The sequence below is a fragment of the Mauremys mutica genome, chromosome 12 (genome assembly GCF_020497125.1).
Source record: "Mauremys mutica isolate MM-2020 ecotype Southern chromosome 12, ASM2049712v1, whole genome shotgun sequence".
NCBI classification, from domain to species: Eukaryota; Metazoa; Chordata; order Testudines; family Geoemydidae; genus Mauremys; species Mauremys mutica.
In genome coordinates, this window is record NC_059083.1 from 37,548,686 (window position 1) to 37,550,902 (window position 2,217).

General features: G+C 40.6%; 1 protein-coding gene across 1 annotated transcript; it reads left to right on the top strand.

Moving 5' to 3' along the window:
* Nucleotides 1-927, top strand: LOC123346746 (olfactory receptor 6F1-like). The gene has a single exon (XM_044984210.1). The coding sequence runs from the start codon at nt 1-3 to the stop codon at nt 925-927; it is 927 nt and encodes a 308-aa protein (XP_044840145.1).
* Nucleotides 928-2,217: the final 1,290 nt, after the last annotated feature.

Sequence of the window (2,217 nt, forward strand, 5' to 3'; positions counted from 1 at the left end):
ATGATGAAGGGAAATCAAACCAATGTGAAGGAATTTATTCTGTGTGGGTTCCCTGGCTCTCATTATTTGCAGATCTCACTCTTCATGCTATTCTTGTTCATGTACCTCCTGATACTCACAGGAAACATCACCATCATATCCTTAGTGGTGACCCACCGTCGCCTCCACACCCCTATGTACTACTTCCTCTGCAATCTCTCCTTCCTGGAGATCTGGCTCACCACAGCTACCATCCCCAAGACTCTTACCAATCTCGTGTCCCAAAGCAAAACCATCTCCTTCCTCAGCTGCCTCCTGCAGATGTACTTTGTCTTCTCCCTAGGCTGCACTGATTTTCTACTCCTGGCTGTCATGGCCTATGATCGCTATTTGGCCATATGCCACCCATTGCGCTATAGCTCCATCATGAACAGCACATTGTCCATTCAGTTGGCCATTGGCTCATGGGTAGGTGGCTTCCTGACTATTTCTGTGCCAGCATTTCTGATCACTAGGTTGTCCTTCTGTGGTCCTACAGTCATCAACCATTTCTTCTGTGACATAGATTCTTGGATAGAGCTCTCCTGCACAGACACGCGCCTCTTTGAGATGGTGTACATTACTATCTGCTTTATTGTCATCCTGGGCTCCTGTTCAGTCACCCTGGTCTCCTACATTTACATCATCTTCACCATAGTGAGAATTCCATCTGCCCAAGGCCAGAAAAAGGCCTTTTTCACTTGCTCTGCCCATCTCTCCGTTGTGGTTATATTGTACGGCTCTGCCATATTCCTGTACGTCGCGCCTTCTAAACAGAACTCACTGGACATGAAGAAAATTGTCTCCGACTTCCTTACTATTGTGACACCATTGCTTAACCCTTTCATTTACACTCTAAGGAATAAAGAAGTCAAGGAAATCTTGAGAAAGGCTTTCAGTGGGATGTGATGTTATTGTCCAATGGTCTGGAAATCATTGATTTAGGCAGCCAGCGAGGTGAAATCAAGTGAACCATCAAAGCATACTAATATTAAATAAATCTTTTGAGATATCTAAATAAAATCAAATAACAATAATAATGCAGAATTTGGCTTAGAATTTGGAAAATATATTACTGGAACTGAGTCTCTTTTACAATAAGACAACTTTCAATTCTTTGGCAGTGTAAACAGTCCTTAAAATGGGTATGACTGTAATTTACAAGCTCTTAAAGACCTCTTTACACTGCTGGAATGATGTAAAGGGGTCTTCTTTTCAATGAGGATGAGGCCCTAGTTCTTTGTGTATGGAAACAAGCCTGATATGATATATTTCTCCAGTTTAGCCAGAGCTCCACAAGCATTAAAATCACATTGCTTACAATCCAGAAAATGTTGATAAGACTCTCTGAACACATGGAGAAGACTTGGACGTGACTGAAACGCTGTGATAATACTTTGTCACATCTGTCAACAAGATGATGCAAATTGGACAGCTTCTTACAATTTTTCACATGATTTGACATCTTTCTAGCTGTATTACAACATTTTGACAAGGATCTATGGTGCAGAAGCCAAAGGTATTTAGATGCTAAAATCAGGCTGGGACTTTTCAGAGAGTCTAAAAGAATTAGGCACCAAGACCTCATTCAATTTTGATGGGATTTGTGGGCCTAACTCTCTTAGGCACCTTTAAAAATTGCAACCTAAACAACAATAAAATATAATCATGGGTGTTGGTGTGGGTATTTTGACATGTGATGTTGACAATTTGTGTTTTAACAGCTTATAAAGCTTAACTTTTTGAATATGAATGTCAATTGCCATTAAATATTTTCCTGGCCACTCCTCCTCCCACCCCCGCCCCCTATTATTTCCCATAACTGCAAAAATTAAAATGGATTAAAATTAAAAAAAATACTTAAAAGTAAACAGTGATATTACCCATCGAATTCTGCCAAGCCAATGTATATAACTTCACCCACTCAGGGTAAAATTTAAGTCCGTGGTGCTACTCATGTGAGTAAGATCATTACAGTCTGGCCTAGTGAACTCCAGAGATTTTCTGCTTTCTCCTATAATGTTTTTATACTGTGAATTTCATGTTGTCTTAATTAGACTGTAAACTGTTTGGGGTAGGAACCATTGTTTGGTTAATTACCTAGCACAATGGGGTCCTGGTCCACGAATGCATGACTGGGGTTCCCCAGCAAAGCTGGGTTTGTCACTTGGAAATAGTTGCTGGGATTTTCAAAGGGGC